Source organism: Lycorma delicatula, chromosome 8 (assembly GCF_047948215.1).
Source record: "Lycorma delicatula isolate Av1 chromosome 8, ASM4794821v1, whole genome shotgun sequence".
In the NCBI taxonomy this organism is placed as follows: Eukaryota; Metazoa; Arthropoda; class Insecta; order Hemiptera; family Fulgoridae; genus Lycorma; species Lycorma delicatula.
Genome location: NC_134462.1, coordinates 3,361,029 through 3,383,707, shown reverse-complemented (window position 1 = coordinate 3,383,707; position 22,679 = coordinate 3,361,029). Strand labels below are relative to the sequence as shown.

The window sequence follows — 22,679 nt, the reverse complement described above, 5'->3', positions numbered from 1 at the left end:
GTATGTGTTTTACTGTTGCTATTGTATGTGCTCACGCACATACAATACTACTTCACAGTAGTATAATTCATTTTTATGGGTTTATTTTCTTTTATTTACTTTAAAAAAAGTTCATCTTGTTTTTTAATTGACTTTCAATTTACATGAACTTCAGCATCCAGTCCTTATAATTATAATTCGTTTTTCCCTACTTTTCTGTGAAATATGCAGACAATTTCTGTGTTGGAGGCGGAGTATCATTTTGTTAGAAAAAATTATTTCAGGTTTTTTCTTAGTACAGGTGTGTTTTCAAAGTAAGATCTGTTCTAAAATAGAAGCAGAACTGAAAAATATGAACAAACTTTATTCCTTATGTATAAAAATTACATTTATTTATTACTTTTCTATACAGCTACCTTCAATTTCAACACACTTTTCATAGCTTCTTCACTCGCACTTCAAGAAATTCCACCATTAATGACTTAAGCCATGCAGTAATGTTATTTTTTTATTTGTCATCATTGTCAAACATTTGTGATCAAAGTCATTTTTAAGATGAAAAAAAAAATAATCTCTGGGAGCTAAGTTGGGGCTATAGCATAGACGATTGAAGCTTTTTCAGTTAAACTTTTCCTATCACCTCATTGTCTGATTTGTCGAGTGTAGCTGAACTTTGCCATGCAAGAATAAAATTTCATGGGATAGCATTACTTGTTTTTTATGGATTTTCTAATTTTTTTTTTAGTTTTACAATAGGTATCAGCATTCACAGTATTTTTCTGCAATCGCTAAATTTGACTAGGAAGACATCCTTCTTATACAAAAAAAAACTAGCCATAAGCTTCTCTACCAAACTTGCTTGTTTGAACTTCTTCAGTCTAGAAAATGTTGAATTCTGATATATTTATTGTTTAGTCTTGACGCTCAAATAAGAAATCCAGGTTTCATCTTTGTTGATGTTATCAAACAATTCATCACCTTTATTTTCATGATGTTTTCCTTGTGGATGTTTGTCAGTTAACATTTTTGATACCCATCTGGTACACAATTTTTTTAGTCCAATTTTTCAGTCAAAATTTCATAAATCGAAGATCGAGAAACATCATGATTCACCAAAGACAATTGTGACTCAACGAAGCACTATTTTTCTTGAATTTTTTTGTCAACATTTTCAGTCAAATCATGTTATCACTGACATTTTTTATCATGAATGTTTGTTTGCCCTCCTTGAAATAAACAGCATCAGTGTTTTACTTTAGTATCACTCATAATATTTGGCCCAACAAATTTGCATGTGAATTTTACTCTCAGAATTGATTTTTTGCCATCAAAAATTGGATTATTCTTTGTACTTCACACTTTTGGGATGACAAATTGTAGCATTATAAATGGATGAATATAAACAACATACAACAAAATGACTAAACTATTGTTCCTAACAGCTGATTATTGATTCAAATAACTGAGCTACGCAAGGACTGTCTGCATTGCATCTATAACTTGAAAAATCAAAATGGATCTACTTTAAAAACACGCCTTTTATCATCCAGCTATGAAGACATCTTAGAGTAATTATCACCATAATGGCTTTTTACTGAAAATTTGGTAATTATCATTTAAGGTTATTTAGGTAGTAAATTGTTAATACATAAATTGTATTCGTCATTTATAGGTTGCAGGGAACCTGACTTAAGATCCATAAAATTAAATTATTGAGGTTGTATATTTTAATGCCATCTTATCATATCTACGTTAAGTGTAAACCGAAGTAGCATTTGCTCCAAAAAAATGACATAGCCGTTCTCTAGAATAACAAGCACTTCATGCCAAGTTTGTTCAGAAAGTGAAGATTGAAGTGGTTTTCTGTGGCCTTTATAATACCTTTATTTAAAGGTAGTTGACATTCAACACTGTAAGTGACAAATTAATTCCATTCATAACAGGTACTAGCTGCTTAATGAATATAATTCACCTCATTGTCTGTGACGCTTGTGTCTCAAATGCTTTACATGATTTATAGGCATAATAAAGACTGGGTTAGATGGTGTAAAACACCTGGTAGTATTGTAGTACTTCCTGCTGTGAAATATATACTGATTTCAGTTAGATCAGAATTATATATGATAAAAGCTATTTATTTGTATAATTTACCATTTATTTTATTGAAATTAATCTCTTTAAGATTCTTATTACTCTGTATTGTTAAATTATATCTTTTAAATTCTACTAATATAAACCACATAGTACAGACAATTGAGATAAGACATTTCTTACCTTAATTTTATCATGATAGTACTTTTGCGGGACCCTGCATCCTCAGTCAAGATTGAATTCATTTTATTAAATTGCACATTAAAATAAAATATTAAGAATATTAAAAATTAACAATATGCTGTTTCATTAAAATAAAACCATACAAATGGTGTAATGTTCATTTCAGTAAAAACTTTTGTTCAGTAAAAGTTTTTGTTAGTAGAATTTAAAATATATAATTTACAATTTACACTGGGAAGAGGGAAAATGAGATACTTATTCTTTCTGCATAACGAGTATGATAAGAATTCTTAAAATCCTTTATATTTTTTATGAACATTTGATAAGTATTTATTTATATTCATGTATATATGTATATTTTACTTTTTGGTGTATGTTGTGAAAGAAATCAGTCTTTCCATTTTTTTCTTTATTTCTTCTAGAACACCTGTCGTGTCAGTTGGTGTAGTTAGATGGGTGGAATGTACAGTAACAGAACCTAGTTATTTCAAGTTGTGTACTGAACATACGCCTATTCATCTAGCTTTACTAGACGAAGTTGTTACGTGCCATCATCTTTTACATCATAGAGTTCTTCAATTGTTTATACAGTTATTTGAATCCAAACAGGATGAATTAGAAATCCTGGTTCAGGTAAGTTAAAAATTATATAAAAAATGTTTGTTACGTTAAAAAAAAAAAAAAATTGCTGCTGCTTAGAGGGAAGTTTTTCTTTCGGTTAATCACTTGAGAAAACATCAGATGAACAGTCATCTGAAATGGAGATCAGTTCTGTTACAGCAACCTGTATCCTTCACCTTTCTTAATTTTTAATTCTCTGGTTTGATATCATGTAGTTTGTTTGGTATGGTGACTTAGGCATATAGTTTGGTAACCCTTGGTGACACTCACTGACCTACGGATTCAAATTCCAGTTCAGATTCAAAAGGAATTACTTATTAACTGAAAATTCCTTTTGAATAAACACATTGTTAATTTATCCAAGACAATCTGTAAAATAATAATTATTTATATAATAACAAGAGAGTGAATAAAAAAAATATTCATTTTTTATGTCCTTTTTTTCATATTTTTCTGGAATTTGATGGGAGTGATTTGTTAGAATTTTTACATCTGTTTGCTCTTCCTAGCTATTAGAGGAATTATATGGATATGTGTAGCATATGAAAAAATTTCAACTCTGGGTTATTTATGAAGTTAGTGGATAATTATAGGGTAGATGGTCAATAATAAATGGATACAGATAATTTAAATGAACATTGATAAAATAGTATAAATCATTTATTGTTAAGGTTTGACACAGCCATTATTTTACAACAATTTTTTTAAATAGCTACTATGAAATTACATTATTGAGCAATGAGGATGGTCGCTAGAGGAGTTGCGAAAATGTAAACAGGCATATGTTTAAAGTTGTTACTTCAATTCTTAGAAAAAAGAAAAATAAATAAAAGACCAATATTAATTTTAGCTAATTATAAATGCTAGAATTATGCAGTGAAACAGTGTTGAACTTTAGCCGAGTATGGTAACTGGTTATTTACATATGGCTCATCAAACATTAATAATTAATCATTATTAATTTATCTGTATTTCTCACCTTTTTATTTCAAGATTCTTTTATTTTCTCTTTTAGATATTCCAGTTATTGTGGAACCATTAGGATGTAAGGGATAGAGTTTATACTCTTATTCAGATCCTGTTTACTTTTGAATCTAGTGTTATTAAACACGTCATGCTCTTCTATTTTCATCATTATTAGAGTAAATGCATATAATCTCATTCTTTGGTGGTTCTGTGATTTGGTACCATTGCTCCATGAACACAGAATACGGAAACATTTTTTACTTGACTTTTTTCTGTTAATAGTTATAAAAAAAAACCTGAGCTTAGTATGGTGAGAGTATATATGAATTTATTTTCAATTCAAAAGCTTTAAGTCAATTGGATTTAGAGTGGGAGATATGGAATATTATTTCTAAACAGTTTTTGCCTCATATGTCATACTAAAAGAATTGAGATTTGGGAGTATATATCCCAAATTTTAATTTTTACCGCCATCAGATAAGGGGCATCCATATTTTTTTACTAAACTATAATTTTTTACCCTTTTTGAACAATGTTGCACCAAATCAGATCAACTTATTGAAGTATATAATCCCTCCGATGAATAAACTTTCAGCGCCAAAAAACAAGGGAGCAGCTAGATATGGGACCCATTAAGATATCTATTTTTTTAAACTTTAATTTTCAAGTATGAAACTGCAAATGTATTTTTAGTATAAATGTAAATAACATGAGAATTTAAAAAGAGTCTTGTAGTACCCAACTTAAGAATTAAACAAATTTTTTATAATTTCTGATACATTTTTGTGGCTCTTTAAAATGTTATATGAAAATCAAATGGGACTCAATATTTTTTTACTTTTTTTGTAGCAATTATACTTTAATATAGTATAATTTTGGTGATAAAAACATTATTCAGTCAAGGAGTCAACTAGGACCAACATTTTTTTTCTCAATTATATTTTTAGAACTGTATAATTTTTATGATAAGAACATAATTCGATCAAGGGTCAAATCAAAGCCAAATTTTTTCCTTTTGATCTTTTTCTCAATGCACTCTAATATTGCATAATTAAGTGAATTTATATTTAAAAATCCTATGGTGTACTTGAAATAAAAATCTGTCGAGGAAAAACTGGGAAAGTTGTGTAGCCAGTTTTTTTAAATTTATAAAAATCTTTCAAATTCATTCAAGGAAAGACAATGAAAGGATTTTACTAAACAGTATTGTTGTTGTTTTTTTTATTTTACAGTTGGAGATGCGTAAAATGCTTCTTGATAGAATGGTTAATCTTTTAAGTCGTGGTTGCGTTGTACCTGTAGTTAAATATATTAAGCAGTGTTGGCTTCGTGGTGATACTGATATTTCACTTATCAGATATTTTGTTACTGAGGTAATTATTATTAATTTGGTATTTTAGTATCGTTTAAGTAGATTGTTCGTTAAATGAGTGTAATCCAAGCTGGTTTAAATTACAGGAAATTTCAGTTAGTTGAAAGTATCAAATCTTCAAATGAATTTTGGGTTGCTTTATGTACCAACAAAATAAAAGTACAAACAAACAAAAGCATCATTATTTACAAAAATTTCTATACCGAAAATTAGAAATGATACTAAATGATCAGCATATGTAGAAAACATTATATATTCCAACACCAGAAACAATAAAATCAGTTAAAAGAAAAATCTAAAATTGAAAAAAAAAACATTAAAAAGTTTCCTAGCTATGGATATGTTGTACATTCTGATCTCCATGCCCGTTTTGGTGTTAAAAATATTTGTGTTGCGAGTTTCTTTCTTGTGACTGTGAAACAAGTGTTTTTTTTTACCTTGATTTTTTCATTTAATTTTATCTTGATGTCTTCTAGAATAAGGCCAATTTCCTTCAGATCCTCTCATATTTCTCTGATCAATCTGCATCCTGTTTTGGTGGTTTTAGTGTCAAGATTGTACTGTACCAGCTGTTTCAGAAGTCTGGATCTAAATCTTGGATCCTCGTGATGTTTCCAAAGAATCCTAGTCTCCTCTTATGTATGATATCAGTGATGGGGTTCTAACTCTTTGTACATGAATTTATTAAGCACAATCCACTGTTGCCCGTCTTACTTGCACTTTTTGTTGATACAGGTTCTTCCAATTCTTCTTTCGATTTTCTGGAGTCTGTCTGTCTTTGATTGTTTGTTCAGATGGAAGAGTGTTTCTGCTGCATATGTGACTTCTGGTTTTATAACTTTATTTAATTATTATTATATGTAATCCAACATTCTCTAATTAATAAATAAATAGATGATTTTACACTTTTTAATTTTAATTGTTGGTTATTTAACTTCTAAATCATTAATATATTGGTTATTATATTTCTAGCAATTATGATTTATTAGCGTAGATGTTAAGCATTTTATTATGAAAAAAAGATATTTCATTTATTTGAATGTAATTCATACCACTGATTAAAAATGTAAGTCGTTAATCTACGTCCAAATTCTCAAGAAATATTTTTGATCTAGGTTTTTTATTGCTAATAGTTGCCTTTATGGACATCCCATTCATCGCTTTGAACATATATTCATGAATTACTCTAAAATTTTTTCTTCAATAAAAATTAAGTTACAATTAAAAGGATAATAATGTGTTTCTATTATTAAATTTGGGGTATGTTTTGCGGTTAATAGAATACAAACATTTGCACAATTCTATTGTTATTTATCAAATTATTGTTTTTTTTTTTTTTTTTGGCAAAGTTTGATTGTATATAGTTTTAAAATCTTTTTTCTCAGCCCTTTCTTCTTTTAAATATTTTTTTCATGTGTTTGAATCAATTTTGAATTTTCATTGTTGTAAGTATGGAATCTACTATCCATAATTTTTGTTTCACATATCATTGATTATCACATATCATGTAACAAATTTTTGATTCCTATTTCTTGAAAATTCTGAAGTTACAAGATTACAAACAAAAATCGAAAAGTTTAGGTGTATCATTTAAATACATTACCTATCTCCTATATACTATTGCAGTCGTCTGAAAATTAAGTTACATTGGTTGTTGAATTTTCATAAATTGAATTGATTTTACTTAATGTAGAAGGACTAGTGCGGGAATGTAATATGTATATACTTATTTAACATGTGGAAAGATAGTTTATCCTGACTGTGATTCATACCATATCCTTTTCCAGGTGAAAATCAGCCACAGTAGAATTCCACTTTGGAGGTTGGCAATTTTTAATCATTTAGAATGTTATTGATTTATTAGTTTTTTTAATGTAATAGCAATTGTCTCTTTGCTTGTAATATTTAAGGTTCTTGAGGCAATTGCACCTCCTTATACCCCAGAATTTGTGCAATTGTTCCTACCAATTGTGGAAAATGAAGAAATAACGGGTACAATGAGAGGGGATGGTGATAATGATCCTGTTTCAGAATTTATCGGTGAGTAATCATTAATGTGTTCTTAGTTTAGGGTTGATGTGTTGCTGTTTTATCTATTGTCATAGAACATGTTTTGTATGCAGCGTCTTCATCTTATTGCTGTTATCACATTATTATCATGATGATATTTCAGTGGTGTAATAAAAGAAGATCCTGTGTTGAATTGTTGCAAGGTACTGCTTGTGCAGGGATCTTGTTAAGGAATATGGGAGACAGGATCCCATCTTGTGGGGATCAGAGATTCATTAATTTGTTGCTTGTGATGTTTGTTGTAGTTTTTTTTTATAGCCGTGTTGAATGTATAAATTGTGTAGATGACAATGTCCACTATCAACCAGAATTGCTTTCTCTAATAATAATGATGGTATATTATCTACACAAGGCTCTGTGATGATTAGATTCGAGGTGTTACTTGTAAGTTTGAACATTATCTGGATTTCACTCTATGTGTAGTATATTCAGTTCAATTAAAAAGGTATAACAGGGCACTACTTTCCTCCTCACTCTATTACATTTGGCCAGGAATCTTTTGTTACTTGAGAATGGAGTCTCCATTTTCCCCAATTGCCTTTTTATATACACAACATTTACAAAATTTACTTATTTTTGTTAATAAATGTACCTTTTGTTTAAAGGCTTAAAAACAAAAAAAAACTGTTTTTATTATGTTTCATTAACTGTATAAATGATACAGCAATATATTTTGCAGTTTTGTATTTATTGTATTAAACGTTCCTGAAACTTTGATGTAGTAATTTGTAAAATGCATTGTGTGTATTATAAAAATGAATTGTGGAAATTCAGTATAAAGATTAATGAAAGAACAGTAGGAAACATACACAGTATATCTGAAAAGTTTCTGAACTAAATTAAATAAAAAATACAGATTTAAAGATAAACAAATTTACACACATCAGCCCTCTACATAGAAGAACCCTTCTCTAGTTATACACTCATTGCAGCACTGGTAGAGCCCGTCAAACGCTCTGGAGAAATCACTTTGTGGGATCGCCTTCAACTGCTCGGTGCGAGCCCTTTGTGTAGCAGAATGTTTCTAAAAAAGCGGCCTTTCATCTTAAACGAGTTGCGAGAACAGAAAATAGTCTGCTGGAGGTAAGTCAGGTGGGATAAGACTGTGATCTGATTTGCAACATAATAACATGTTAAAACTGTTGCCATGTGTGCTGGGGCATTGTCGTGCAAGAGAGTCCAACTACCTGGATCCCAGTACTTGGCCAGATTCAACGAATGCAACACATCAGCCACTACTTCCAAATAGAATTTAGAATTCACGGTTTGACCAGTTGGGACAAATTCATGATGAATCAGGCCTTTTGAGTCAAAAAATGCAGTCAACATCGTTTTCACTCTTGATTTTTGCTGCCTAACTTTCACCAATGTTTGTCCTCCAGGACTCAACCAAGCTTTGTTTGCAGATCATACATGAAGCACCAGCTTTCATCCCCAAGTTACAATTGTTGGCAAAAAATTCGGGTGTATCAGCAGTTTCAATGAATTCTTGAGCACAAGAAAGACGCACTGTTTTTGTTCTTCGGTCAAGAAGTGTGGAATGAAACGAGAACACACCTTTCAGCAGTACATTTTTTCTGTTAGAATTGTATGTACCACGTCTTTACCAATGTTTAGCTCTTCTGCTTTGGCCCAAAGGGTAAAATGAGGTTGTTCGAGCAGGAGTGTGTGCACTCTCACAATGTTTTCATCTTGAACAGATGTTGACAGCCTCCTGCTTCATTCATCATCATCCAACGACTCTCTACCGTCTTTCCACCATGTGTATGTTGTAATACGAGATGCAGGTTCTTCAATGAATGCTTGCTGTATCATAGAATAAGTTTCAACGAAAGATTTCTAAAGTCGAACACAAAATTTTATCGCGCTTCTGTTCCATATCACAAGATCACATGAATACAACATATGCAGCCAAATATAACTAGAGAAATTTTGAAATTTTGCACACACACACACACACACACACACACACACACTTGTCAGGCATCATACTACATAGTTACTTGGTTGTCCGAGAGATGGCACTACTTGTATCAAAAATTTAGATCGGGAACTAAAATTGTTTAAACTTAAATCATTCCTACAGAAGATAAAGACTAAATTCTAATCGGGTTGAATCGGGCTGAATCTCGGTTTTAAATAAACTCAAAATAATAAGCTGTACTCTTCTTATGCCTAAATTAGGAGATTAATGAAAAAAATTATTACTTGGACATTACTTATTTTTATGTTGAAAATTTTCAACTTAATTTGCATAAGAATGCAAAAAAATGTTAAACCCATGTTTCATAATTAAATATACACTGTGTAATAAGTATACTCTTTTTTCAAAGTCTTAAGTAGAAAAATCCTCAAAATTTAATCTTATACTAGTAGACTAAATTCTGTAGATGTAGATCAGACATGCAAAAGAATAGCAATAGGTATACAGTTGACAATAGTTTGAGACAAGTTTATGAATTAGTATTTAACATCACCAATAGAATTTACTGTTGCTTTTGACCTATAAATTGTAAATTGAGTTATATTGATGCATATTAACTGTTTTTAAAAATTCATATTATTAATTTATTTTATATTCATGAGGTTTGGCTTTAAACAATGTTATAGTAAATAACCTATTAACCTTCAATTTATGCCCCATCTTTGTCAACACACTACTGTGTGTGGTTTTTCCAATGTTTAAAACAGTATTGGATGCTTGTAGTGCAAAGACTTCTATGGAACTTAGGTTTTTTTTTTCTTTTGAATGGATCCAAAAGAGGTTTCCTCCAATAAATTTTTGAGCAAAAAATTGGAGAAATAGATAAAAGGCAGAATGTACTGGCACAATCTTTTATTGAGGATTTTAGTTATCATATTTTAACTAATATTCCTATACTTTTTTTGTTATAATTTCTCTCACTATCTTCATATCTAACTGTACCATGTTATTAACATTCACCCCCCCCCTCCATCACAAGCAGAGTGTTTTTAATCTTTCTGCAACAGTTTGTGGGTAAAAAAAAAATTTTTGCAAGCTTTTTAGAAGTAGCGTAATATGAAATGGTCTTAAAAAATTGTTTGATGCAATCTGGCTCTCAAAGTCCCACAGTGTAATAAAATAATAATGTCAGATAAAAAATTGGAAATTTTTTAGGATTAGGTTTCTTAGAAATATATTTATTTTATTGAATTTGTAATATATAGAAATATATAGAGGGAGTATGTATAGAAATCTACGTATATTATAATAGGTGAATAAATAAGCAAGCCAGAAATATACAATTCTTTTTCAATTTTCAAAATATAGATAGATAAGCTTATTTAATTTTAAGTTTTCTTATATTTTAAAACATGGCAAAGATTCATTTATTAAATCTTCTTGGGTTCTCCTTATAACTTTGGATGACTTGAGAAATTTATTTTTTGAAACTGGCCTGAAATGGTTGTAGTACCGAGTCCCACATTTCTGACAGAGTCAATTTAAAAAAAGTTCTGTTTCATTTATAACCAGCAGGTGGTCCATTTATCATTACATAAGGCAACATATCAGTAGTACCAATCTGCTCATGTGAAAAATCACTGGCTGCAGGGCACTTAGTCATTAAATTGGTAAACAGAACTCCAGTTTCCACAAAGTGCTTTTGAAACTGGGGTAGTCATCACAAATTTCAATAACTTAATACTCACGAGGATATTTTTGATGAAAATTGTCACTACTGCTTTAAGCAAATACTTGAAATCAAGAATATGTTCACCAACTCTTACAAAATTTAATTTCTCCATCATCCAGAACAATAGTTTATATTCAAAAAAAAGTTTCCTTTTATCAATAGATGATAGAAAAATATGAGCAAACACTGATTGTGTAATAAAAAGTTTCAAAAGAATCAAAATTTTGGTCTGCTTTGTTATTAGCTACATTATTTCTTGGAAATATCAGAAAGTACTAGTTGAACAAAAATCTGCTATCTTAATAACCTTGACAGAATGATTTGTTGGGTTCATTTATATTCAGGTAAGTCTGACATTGTTCTTTGAGTAGCACTAAAAACTTCAAAAAATCTTTAGCACATTTTACAATTTCCCTCACTACTTCATTACAAACTCTACTAGAAAGTGATCTTAAAATTTTGCTGCTCACTGGAACATCAAACTAAGGCACAAACATAAAGGTACTACAATCCATGATAAATTCACAAGACAGTTTTGTTTGCTTGAAGTTGCATTCAGGCAATTTATAAACTGTCTCTGATGTTGGTGGAGGGAGTATCATTTACATATTTAATCATAATATCTAACTATTAGATATTTTCATGAACTATACATGCTGCCAAGGTAAATGGTAACGACTGAATTTCTTTTGATAAAGAAACCGAAATGGAGTAAGTGTCGGCTATTAAAAGAAGAATAAAAATATTTATTTTCGAAAATAGTCTGTCTCTCAGGACAAAAGATTCTGGAACTTTTCTGTTGCACAAAAAAACTATAATAATCTCCAAGAAACATTTTAAACATAGATTCAGAGTAGCTTGCAAATTTCAAAGTTTTAAATGCTTTTGGTTTATAAAAATAATCTTCAAACCCTTTGATGTCTGCAAAAGTAACTCATACTTATTTCTTGCAGAGAACTTTTATATTTCTTCAGTGAGGGTGTGACCCTTCTGAGCTAGATCAGGAACAGAGGAATGTTTCTCAGTTCTGAAGTTAGTTTAATGAACTAGCTTCATCTGAGCTTCTGAGCTGAATTGAAGCTAGTTCAATTCTGTGTATTAAGTCCCGGGAAACAGATTTTTTTTCTAGAGCAAGTTGATCTTTCATGTGTTTTTCCACACCTAGTAGAATCCATCAAATGCCATACCAACTAAATTAGTTCTTAAAAAAGATGAATCAAAAACAGATATTTTAAATGTATCTAAAATACTTTCCATCAAACCTGCGTGGTATAATTTTTAACAAAGTTGTCAAGATAAATGCAGTTGCATAAGTGTTCTGATGAAATATAAAAAATTGGGACTCTTATGGCAACAATATGCTTAGATCTGTGATTATTACTTTGTCAGCAAAAATACCAACAGGAAGGTCATTATCATTGATGCAGGCTGCAATTTCCTTCCTCAATACAGATTGATTCATGATTCATTCAAACTTATTTTGAATGATTTGAGAATCTCACAGAACTTCCATTGCTATGGAATTCAGTAATTATAGATTCATATGACTTGTACGATGTGTTTTATTTGTAAATTAGATTTACACAATTAAGTAGATTCTTAACTTTTTTCAAATTCTTACACACTTTCTTTTTGACTGTCAAAAATAAGACGTATTATTATTATATTTATGAAGACTAAAATAAGACGATATTGTTAATTTCTAGAATAAGTGACTTTTCTTTTTTACAAAAATTACACATTCATAAATATAAATACAGGTGAATAAAAATTGTGACATTATTACAAACCGGATGTACTTACTTTTAGTTTAAATTTACAATTTTAACTTATGACGATCACTTGTTATGATTTTAACAATTTTATGTTGTGAATTTTATATATTTTTATATTTTAATTTAAATTATTATTATTATAATTATTATTCTCCTGAAGATGGCGTAATAGCCAAAAATATTTGAGGGAATTAAATAATCTATTGGTAAGCTGATTTTAATATTATATTTAAAATAAAATATAATTAATGTTTTTAAATTTCTAATAATTTCATGATTTGCATGAACTTACAGATGCCAAACACTGATTTGTTAGCCCACTTTTGTTTATTGAAAATTCATTCTGACTTTTTGAGGGAGCCCCAACAGATGATAGTATACTTCAGATGGGAATATATGTGAGCATAGTAAATAGTTAATAATGATGATAAGCTTAATGGTTTATTAAGACACTTAAACGCAAAGTAGCACAGTTTAATTTTGTTGCAAATAAAATCAGTTTCATCATCCTAAGAAAATTTTTAATCAAATAAAACACCCACAAATGTTGCTTTATGCATAACAGAAGCACTGTTATTAACATTAATGGAAATTCTGTCCATGTGATTTTATCACACTGCAATTATTTTACAGTTACATGATTAAACTCCACCCAGTAAATAGATTTTTGAACAAATGTAGAATTTTCAAGCGATTTAAATAATTATTCTCAGAATTACATATAGTTGTGTCATCTCCAAAGAGGGTATCAATGAATTGTTCAAGATCTTGAGTCAGATTATTAATAAACAATAAGAAAAGCAAAGGATCAAGGACATTTCCCTATGCTATCCATGTTTTACATCTTGAAGTGAGAACTAGCAAATGTGTAAACTTATCAAAACATGAAATTTTGAAATACATGTTAATGGTTGTTAAGTAGTGACTTAACTATTTATAAGCAACTCTTTATACAATGTTGCAAAAAATTGAAAATGGAATCTTTTTTTAAGGTTACACTATTTAAAATATTTTCTTAAAACTATGAAAATGAGTGTGTTGCTGGATAATGTTTTCCTAAAACAATGTCAAAAGTTTAATACTTAATGTTTTTTAAGAAATATTAAAATTCTGTTTTTCGTAATTTTTAAAAATAATTTGGAAAATACAATCAGGAATTTGGCCTATAATTTTTTTAATTTAGCCTTGAGTTTTTAAGGAATGCAATAATATTGAAAAATTTAAGGCAGTTGGTAAATGTTTCATCACTGAAAGATTCATTAATTCATTTTAAAGAAGAGTAATAATAGCGTCTCTGACTTAAAGTACTGGCAGGAATTTAATTAATATCCGCTGAATGTTAACTCTTTATATTTAAAATGCAAGTTATAACTATCTTTATTTAACTAATTATATCATTTTATTTTTTGTCTTTGATATGTTTTTAGTATTTTAAAACTGTAATGGATTTTATTTAATTGTATATATAAATATACAATCATATTATTTGAACATGTATATGTAGTATCAATATACATGCATACATATTTTTGTTTTCTTTTGTAATATTCTAATCTTTATTTTATGTTGTGATTGTTACAGTCCATTGTAAGGCACATTATATGGTTGTACATCCATGATGCATTCTTATGAAGGATGGTTGTGATGAAGTTACTGTCTGCTGGTCATTGGTTGTTATTGATATTACTTTTAGAAATTGTTATATCTTTAATTTATTAAATTTTATATAAGGAATTCTAATCCAGTGTAATTTAAATTAACGTTCTTTTATTGAATTATACTAGATTAAATTCATCATAGCATTTTAATTTCTCTGAAGCATTATCTGATTTTTACTGCATTCATTCTAGATATAAAAAGAACATTATAAAAAACTTCTGGAAAATTTGCATGGATAATTAATATTATTGTAGAATATTCTAATAGTTCAGCTATACTACCTCTGTGAGTTAGTATGAATGTATGAATCTAAAAGATTTGTTTATTTTCTTTTAGTTATAATAGAACTAGTTTATTTCTTGTTATAGTGTTAACAACAAATAACATAGAGTGTATGCATTATCTTGTACCAATCCACTTTTACAGGAAAAATTCAGTTATAAGTGAATTTCTATATGTCTTCCATAATATTGCAAAACACTGGCTGGAAATGAATAAACAAATTTATAGTGTGTAGTTAATTTAACAGCATTACTATTTTTTGGTAAACTTTTTTTTAGTTTTTGTGCTGATATTAATGGAATTTATTTATTTACTTATGTGATCAGGGCTGGCTTTGCTTGCCCAACCATCTAGAGGGGCTCAAGTTGACATAGGTGAGTCCTAGGGCTGATCTAGTGGCTCCCCAGTGCCTCCAGGGATGACAGGGTTGACCCAGGGTTGCAGAACTTGCTTCACTTACCATCCCCATCTAGTCAGAGGACTTCATCCCTTGGACTCCTACATTGTTTGTTACCCTCATGGTTGTGAGAATAATACTGATAAATAATAGTTAAGGTATCCAAAATTATAGAAAACTGAAAAAGAAACTAAATTAAAAAGACAAAATAGTAGTAACTATGGTAACTAAAGTACACAGTACACAGACCTTTGACAAGGAAAACTTCACAATCTATTTCAGTTGCCATGCTGACAGAAATATAATAATGAATTAAATAAATTGTTTTTCTTTAATGAATATCTTTAATCCACAGCTTCACCTCCAAGGGTAATGGGGCCTCGATCTATGGTGTAAAACCTAACAAAAATACATCCAGAAAATTTAAAAGCAATTGATTGGTTGGACCAAATAAACAGACAAACATTTAGCTTTATATCTAAGAAGATAGATATATCTATTTTATAGATTCATTCATTTCATAAAGGTGTTGTTACTACTGATATGTTAATCATTCCTGTGTAATTAACCAGTAGGTATGTCAAGTAAATTTCCAAACTTGTGTCAGTATTCTGATAACCACTATTTTTGGAATTAATTTAGCAAAAACCACAATGTGATATTTGTCTTAGTTGTACAATGATTTGGTGAATGCAATTTGCTGGGTTTTTTGTTGTTTAAAATGTGTAATTTTTGCCAAATGGGTTTGTGTGAAATTTTGGGAATGAAAAGCTTTGTCAGACTCAGATGAATAAGTGGTAAAAATTTTTATATGAACTTTGTCAGCATAAATAATATTTGAATATGAGCACTGTTTCATGTGATAAATTGATGGAACAGAAAGTTGGCAAAAATGTTAACAGATAGTTTTTAACAACCATTCAATATTTTGATTTTAACTAATAGACATATGTTAGTTTTTCACTTCTTTCTTTTGATATTGATACTTTAGGAAAAACATTTCCAATAAAAGTTATAGAACAGACTTAGACTTAGACTTAGAACAGACTTATAGAACAGATATCTTTTAAATTAAAAAAAAACATCAGGTGAAACTGGAATGAAACAACGAACCTAGAACAATATGATTAATGCATTTAAAAGGAATTATATGAGATGTTTTAATATTTGGATCCAAAAAGTGTTTTGTTATGTTTGATTTTTCTGCTCTCAATTTGAGAATTGGCTTATATTATTATTATTATGCTTTTACGGCCAACATGGGACCACTTAAGTCAATTTTAGTTGGATCTTTTCTGAGAAAAGCGTGTTATTTTACTCTTCCGAGCTGCCCAGTATTTCTTCATCCGTTCAGATCTTGCTTTCTTTTCTTCATCCGTAAACACCCTCTTCGTTGTATTTTCTCGTTTGTCTGTCTTTTGTTTAAATCTAATGCTTTTGTCTTTTAGCTTTGTAATTTTTCCAGTTTTATTCTGTAGGTCGGTCAGGGAAATTCCCAATTCTTTTATATCTTCTCTAATTTCTTTGATCCATCCTACTTCTAGCTTTTGGAACCAAAGCTTTTCAATGATATTTCTTGACAGTCTTGTTTCCGGTGTCCTTATGAGATGACCAAAGAAAGAGATTCTTTTTTCCGCATAGTATCAGTAACAGGCTCTATTTCTCGATACACCACCTCATTTGGCACAATCCACCATTGGCCTTCTTTTTGGTGTTTTTATTGATACACGTTCTGACAATTCTCCTCTCTATTTTCAGAATTTTTTCAATTCGGTTTTTCTGAGTGATTCTGAAAAGGGTCTCGCTTCCGTAGGTGACTACTGGCTGTACTACAGTTTTATAATGTTTAAGTTTTGTTTTAGCAGAAAGGCATTTTTTGTTATATGTTGACCAAGTTAATTTTTGGGATTTAATCATTTTATTTGTCCTGTTTTGCCATGTCACTTTTTCATTTAAATTATAAGTTATTATTTCCCCTAGATATTTAAATTGTTTTACTATTTTAATTTTCTGATTGTTTACCGTAATGTGCTCTATTACCAGAGGATCTATGGCCATTAGTTCAGTTTTTTCGAAAGAGATATGAAGCCCTATCTTTTGTGCTAGGTTTTGAAGGCTCATGATTTGTGTTTTGGCTTCTTGAATATTATTTGCTAAAAGAGCGAGGTCATCTGCAAATCCTAGGCAATTTAGTGTGATGGAGTTTTTCTTAGTACCCATTTTTATATTTTTGGGATTTATTTCATACCATTTTCTCATGAGATTTTTCTCAACGTGGAGGCGCAAACCGATTTTCTTAATTGAGATATTAAGTATGGAGAAAGTTTAAATCGGTTCCGGAATCATTTCATCCTAATTGGCTTATATATATATATATATATATATATATATAAAACTTAACATTTAATGTGATATAGTGTCTTCATTTAAACAAAAGCTTCCCAGGAAATAATGTTAAATTTGTTGAAAAATTTAGAATAATTATTTAAAATTAAATACATTAAAAAATTATAGATTTTTTTTATAAATAATGAAAATTTTTTTAGTCAGTAAGATTTTTTTTATTACCAAATTATAATTAATTATATTAAATTTTTAAATTTTTATTCATGATTGTTATAAATGAATGAACATCTTAAGAGAAACTTGAATTAAAATAATTTCTTGAATATTTTGAATTAATTAATTGAAAAACCTAAAAATATGTATTAAAAATGACTGACAGGTGTAGTAACACTGTTTATATACTTTAATAAACATAAAATGTTTATTCATGTTTGTTATAAATTAACAAACATGAATAAAAATGTTAAAATTTAATAAAATTAATTATAATTTGAGTAATAAGAAAAAAATCTGACTAAAAAAAATTTTTTATTATTTATAAAGAAATCTATAATTTTTTAACTTGTTTAACTTCAAATAAATTTAATAAATTTTTCAACTAATTAAACAGTATTTCCAGTGTCAAATTAAACGTTCAACCTAATAATAGTAATATTTATACCTTTATTTTTATTTCTGTGACGTTTGCATCTCTTACAAAAATATAATTAATTTTATTGTAATTTTGTAACTTTTTCAAAACCTTTTTGATTGTTCTTCAAAATTCTGTACAACATTTTTACATCTTAAATTATAGAATGAATGCTTATAATGCTGCTTCATGTTTTTTTAAACTCAACTTTTTTTTTTGTCATGCTCTATGTATTTCAGTGATTTATTTCTTCAATGTTATTAAATTTTTACTGAACTTTTCATCATTCATATTTCAAGAATATTCATGAAAATCCATTTTCTACATTGGATTTTGAAATTTTTAATTTATTCCTTGTTTAATTTTTTTTTATAGTCAAAAAATTAGCAATTAGCATACATTTTATAGTTTGATTTATATTGCTACAATGGGCTCAACAGTTGTTAACAAATAGTAAACGTTTTATACTTTTCTCTTGTCATACACATTATCCAGCTATTTAATCATTCTGTATAGATTTTGCTGTCATAAAGCTTTTGTTTTAAGGTTTTAATCTATTTCTAATTTTTAAAACAATTATTAAAAGTTAAAGCTTTTCAGTTCTAGTCCTGTTGACACCCACAATTACAGTTTCTCAGTTTGCTGACTTTCCTTCATTGTAGTTTTTTTTTTTTGGATGCTGATGTTTTACTGGAAGACATCTAAAAAAAATTACTTAACTTCCATGATTATTAGACATATAATTTTTATTATAGTATTGGAAAAAATGTCATAAGATGTTCTTATTTTCAGTAATTTTAAGTTGTTTATCATTTAACAAATAATTGGAGTAAGATTACATATATAGAGATCAATTTTACCTAATAAAAGTTAGATAAAAAAGGTTCAAAATCCTGTAAAAATGTTTTTGTCGCTTTTAATTTCAAAAAAAAAAATTAAACTGAAATTTTAATTGTTTAAAGGCAATCTAACCATAAATATTGTTATCCAAAATATATTTAATAGCTAATAAAAAATGCTTTGATGAAATTAGGCTAGTTTATATTTTTTAGTGTTAAAATTAACACTGAAAAAATAAAGGTATATTATTCTTTGAATTAATTACATTTGAATATTAGTTTTATGTATTACACAGGTAGATAAAAACACACACAACACATACTTTATAATTAGCTAATAATCAAGTGTAATTTATCAGAATATTTAAAAAAAAATTATTTGGTTATTTATTATAGTAAATTATTAATTAACCTTGTTGAATAATATTGTTAATTATTTGCTATAAAAAATTGAAAAGAAGTTAACTGAACATTAATATCACATTCTAAAATTATTAAAAAAGTAATTAATCAAAAAATCATTCAGTTGCTGCATATTTGGAATTGCTCTCTCTTCCAGAAGATCTTTGATTTTATAATAACGCATCTATGATGCATTATTTTAATAGCGATGTTGCTCATCATATTATGGAGTCAAATAGTATACTTAATTCGTGCTGAGATTTGATTATTTATGTAGTTTTATCAAATTTAATATGTCTTTAAATTTTATATTGTTCAAGTAAGTTGGGTTTGTGGCTTTTATGTGGTATCAGATTCATATGTTATGTTTAATCTCAGAAAATGTTGGCAAGTTTCAGAAAGTGAAGTGATTTTAAAGGTTTATTCTGTTTGTTATTGTATTATTCTTATGTTCTCTTTGTATCTGTCGGTCATTATTCAACAGTTGCTCATTATAATATTAATTATTATCATAACAATTTTTACCCTTTTACACATTGTCTTAACACAGTTAGTATGTCATGTAATCTTGTTGTTTGTGGCATTGAAACTAATAAATGTGTTATTTTCAAGAATTTTTCTTTACACAATATAATAACAAAATCAGCTTCTACAGACCTCATAAAAATAGGACATTAGCACAAAGATATTAACTACAACATGTTTGTAACTACAAACAATGTTAATCATGAATGTAATACTTTTGAAAAAAGTGAAATTTACAAAATAAATTTGACAAACAACATAACAAATGAAAAAACTGCATTTATCATTCAGTCAAGTAATAAACTGGATTCTAACCATTTCAAGTAGAATTGTGTCTAACAGCACCGCTCCAGAAGATACTGTATCATAGTTCTGAAAATATATTCTAGAAGCACTATTCCAAGTACTTAGAAAGTGAATTATTTTTTAATTTTATTTTTTTAATAGTACAAAAATGCTATTATATTAAGTAAAATATGCTATATTATCTTTCATTTTATTATTAGATTTATAAAATCCAATCACCTTATTTGATTTAATAAATTGAATACTAATATGCGAGTCATCACACTAATTAATGTTACTGTGAGTCATTAGAATCTGAACTGAAGTGTGTAGGAATTTTAGTTTAGTCTATTCTCTGTATTGGCATATTGTCTGAAATAATGTAAAGTACTTTACAGTTATTTATAATTGTATTTTTTTACCATTATTTTCCCTTTCGTCTATCGAAGCATAGTGATTATTGTCATTGATTTTTATGTCTGGTTTTACTCATTCACAGTTTGCGTATTGTACTATTTTTATCATCCTGTTGCCCTCGTTAATTTTTTTTTTAAATTTCAACTTGACTAGACCTTTCTGATAGGTAATGTTTTGTATAAATTGCAGTGGCAACAATGGTTTACAGTGATCCTATGTTATGATAATTTACAGCAGCTTCTGTAGGTTACTGATACTAAACTTTTTTATTTTTCGGTTTAAACAGTTTTACAATAAATATTTATTTAGCTTAAATTATTCTGTTATCTCTTTTTTAATCCTGGCTATAACTTCAACAACACTTCATTATCTTACAAATAATTAATCTTGTTGGCCTAGTACCATGTCTTGTTCCAGGGTCAATAATTCTCTGCTGTCTTTTCATTGGAAATCCCAGATTTATTTGCTTGAATAGCTTATATATTAATATGTTACAATCACTTTGCAATGCAACTGCCAACCATTCTTTTAAGATGTTCCTTTTACCTCTATATATATGCATATATATTCTTCCCTAAATGATAGTAATGTTCAAATTTGCTCTTTTGTTTACATTTCTTAAGTAGTTCATTCTAGCACATCTATTAACTGCTCTTAAAAACCTCATCTCTCCAGTCTCTACATCCTGCTTCTATTTTTTATTTTATTTACAAAAGCCTTTTTTATGTATAGTAGTGTTGGGATGGCAATGAAATTAAACAGATTTAATTGTGGATCTTTCCTGAGAAAGATACAATAGTATCTTATTGCTAAGAATACTTCATATTGTTTCACAAACACTTTGAAAGACTGTTCAGCTTCTTAAAAACATCAATTTCTCCATCTACAAAAATGATTTCATAACTAAGATATTAAATTAATTAATTAATCTGTTGTATAATCATTCCTTTAAATGCAATCTTTTGAATTTTTACCCAAAAAGGTAATAAATTTGTTTTTATTATTTTTTTTTTGAAGATATTTTAATGTTGTATCTGTGACATCTATCTGATGTTGTAAACTGAACTTTGAAAAGAGACTGAAGACTGAGGAATTTGAAAATTCCTCTGTGAGGAAACAAACTATATATAGCTTTATGTGACTCGCTGGTTTATTTTGTCATTTAAGAATTCATTGCTTGTATTGTATCTGTATATATACTTTGAATCGCCGATATCACTAGTTTCACGATTCCTTTTTTTTGTTTATAATCTTTCATGATATATTGACTGATGTTTTCAAAGTCCAGAAAGCGGAAAAGCTTTCAAAATTGAATTCATGTCTAGAATAATTAATTACTTTATAATTAACAATATACGTGCCTAATTAATACCATTTTTTAGAAATTATTTTAAATTATCATTTACAGTTATTTTGTTTCCATTTTATATATATTTGTCACTCAAACTTTTTAAAAGTCATTGGTTTGTCTCCTATACATATTTTTTACTCTCTTTCATCTCAGGAGTTTGTTGCTATCTTTTTTTCCCCCAGTAATTATGTTTACCTTTGTTACAGTATTTTTTTATTGCAGATTCCATGTTTTGATAGTATGTTATACATTACTGTTGTTTTGGTATCACAGTGCCGTTTACATATATTTGCAGTTTAACTGTAACATTAAAAAAGGTTTTAATTAATTATATTGGTTATAAATATCATATTTTACATTATTAGAAATAAAATTAAAATAATACATATCATAGTAAGCTAAAATTATTAAAAAAATGGATTGTACTCTGTACCTAGTGAAAAAGTATTTAATGTATTAAAAATCATTGCATTTGTATTCAAGCAAATTAAACAGTATATTATATACAAGCAAGTTGAATAAGTATATTAACTATATGTATGTAGGCTATTGGATGGTTAATGTATACATGATCTAAAGTATTATTGAACAAATGTTAATTATTATGTGTTCTTTTTTTTTAATGTCTTTAATTTTTATTTTTATATCAATTTCTTTCCCTTCTCTTTCAACTATCATTTGATTTCTGTTGTATATTTTAAAGAAACAAACAAACAAATAAACACACACATTAGTTTTATAATCTTTTAAAAATTATTTTAATGTGCGTCAAAATATGGTGCACCTGCATCATTTAATTCATGTTTCATATTAATGATCAAATATTTAATAT

General features: G+C 28.3%; 1 protein-coding gene across 2 annotated transcripts in view; it reads left to right on the top strand.

The window, feature by feature from the left end:
* The window catches only part of TH1 (negative elongation factor complex member TH1), a 34,608-nt gene extending 20,061 nt beyond the window's left edge, over positions 1-14,547 (top strand). For both annotated transcript variants that reach the window (XM_075373473.1, XM_075373474.1), the window contains exons 11-14: positions 2,676-2,886; positions 5,073-5,213; positions 7,123-7,252; positions 14,295-14,547. In XM_075373473.1, coding sequence (XP_075229588.1) covers positions 2,676-2,886; positions 5,073-5,213; positions 7,123-7,252; positions 14,295-14,332 — 520 coding nt within the window. In that variant the 3' untranslated portion in view covers positions 14,333-14,547. The remainder of the gene's footprint in view (positions 1-2,675; positions 2,887-5,072; positions 5,214-7,122; positions 7,253-14,294) is intronic.
* Positions 14,548-22,679: the final 8,132 nt, after the last annotated feature.